This window comes from Sinocyclocheilus anshuiensis, unplaced genomic scaffold (genome assembly GCF_001515605.1).
Source record: "Sinocyclocheilus anshuiensis isolate Anshui unplaced genomic scaffold, SAMN03320099.WGS_v1.1 scaffold566, whole genome shotgun sequence".
In the NCBI taxonomy this organism is placed as follows: Eukaryota; Metazoa; Chordata; class Actinopteri; order Cypriniformes; family Cyprinidae; genus Sinocyclocheilus; species Sinocyclocheilus anshuiensis.
Window position 1 is genome coordinate 2,230,232 of NW_015542410.1, and position 1,664 is coordinate 2,231,895.

At 35.6% G+C, this 1,664-nt stretch overlaps 1 protein-coding gene and 1 long non-coding RNA gene across 2 annotated transcripts in view; both read left to right on the top strand.

The window, feature by feature from the left end:
- LOC107693383 (uncharacterized) overlaps positions 1–1,479 on the top strand; it is a 15,455-nt gene extending 13,976 nt beyond the window's left edge. The window contains exon 7 of the mRNA XM_016492747.1: positions 1,108–1,479. Within this exon, the coding sequence (XP_016348233.1) occupies positions 1,108–1,296 (189 nt within the window). The 3' untranslated portion in view covers positions 1,297–1,479. The remainder of the gene's footprint in view (positions 1–1,107) is intronic.
- LOC107693385 (uncharacterized) lies at positions 5–1,101 on the top strand. Its single transcript, XR_001634732.1, has 3 exons — positions 5–76; positions 313–382; positions 469–1,101. It is a non-coding gene; the product is annotated as an uncharacterized LOC107693385 (long non-coding RNA).
- Positions 1,480–1,664: the final 185 nt, after the last annotated feature.

The window sequence follows — 1,664 nt, forward strand, 5'->3', positions numbered from 1 at the left end:
TCAGGCGACCTAACTGCCCACCTGAAGATGAAACTTTTATTGTGGAGAATGACAAAAGAAAAAGAAAAAGAAAAAGGTCTAAATCAAAGAGTTTCTCAACAACTTTATTTCCAGTCAACACTCACTTGCCTTTGACTCCCAAAACCACATATCAAACGATAAAAATACAATTTGAGAAATTTACTGATCATAAAAAAAACTTATTGATTGTTATTTAATACATAACATCAGTGTTGATCAAGACCATTCTCATGTTGGATTTTATAGGCTACTAGTACTACACAACCTAACTAGTGTTCATTTACATTTTAGTGACTACAGTCAGCCTGAGGACTACAAAGGGTCTGAGATCGGCTCAGGTTTGGAGGACAGAGGGAACACCGTAAGTTAAATCTGTTGTACAATTATTGTTTAACTGTCAACATCAATAGTTATTATGCAGCTCAATTTTGTCTTTGAATTTTCTAGCAGTCCAATTGTGAGGGGAACGAAAACAAGCCACATATCATCCTGTCATTCAAGCCAGAGCAAATGAGAGAGAAGAGGTTTTTGAATGAAACATTTACTCAAAATTCAGAAGATGAACACTCCACTGCAAAAATGCCTGATCAGCCATTTGGAGTGCGTACATCCTGGGAAGATTGTGCTGTTGAACAAATTAAAAACATTGCTTATGGGAGCATCGAAGACTTAAACAATGACATCAGTGTACCAATCAGAATAAGCAATTTTGTCCAATATGCCAATGTAATTGACATTGTTCAAAAATTTTGGAGGAATCAGGAAAAGCAGGATGTCACCCTTTTAGTTGGTAGATTCTCAGTACGGTTGCAAGGAAGTGATCTGTACTGTTGTCCAGTCAAAAAAGATGAGAAAAATCTTCATCTTCATTACAAAAATCTTTCTTATGCAACACTGAAACTATCGAAAAGAAATGCTAAAAACTTTTCTGAGACAATTTGGAACTATATCATGGGGAACCATGACAAAGTTGAATCTTATGTACTGACACCTCAAGATGCCACTGCAGTATGTGCTGTTTTGTTCTCAGAAGTTATTAGGTATCCTGACATGTTTTTCCACAACATTCTTCTGATGCATTATTATAAATCATGGAGCGAGTTTTGTGACCATCATCCCATGGTAACAGGAGGGTCATGGAAACATCAGAGCAATGAAGTAGTGCCGGAAAAAGTTGTAAAGAGAAAACAAGAAAACCTTGTATTTTGTGCTAAGAGAATAATGAGCAGTGAGGGAAAAAGAAGCACTCTATTCCAAGTTACCTCCCCAGTTTGAAGAACCAGAACCTTGGAGAACATGCTCATGGACTTATGCGGATCGCAAAATGTGTTAATATAAATTGGGGGCTCTTTTTGAGAGAGGCTTTTGGGGTATGGGAGCTGAAAACGCAGCGACTCCTAAAGTTTCAATCAACTATCTATCTATCTATCTATCATTTTATATACTATTTATGATTTTATATAATATTTATGTATTTATAATTTTATATTAAATATGGTAATAAATATGATTTATTGACTATTGTCTTTTTGTGAGTGGTCATTGAAATGCATTACATGAAAGGGGTAATAACATTTTGATATGAAAATATAACAAAAACACGATAATATACCTTGCATATTGTGTGTGTGGGGGGGGGGGGG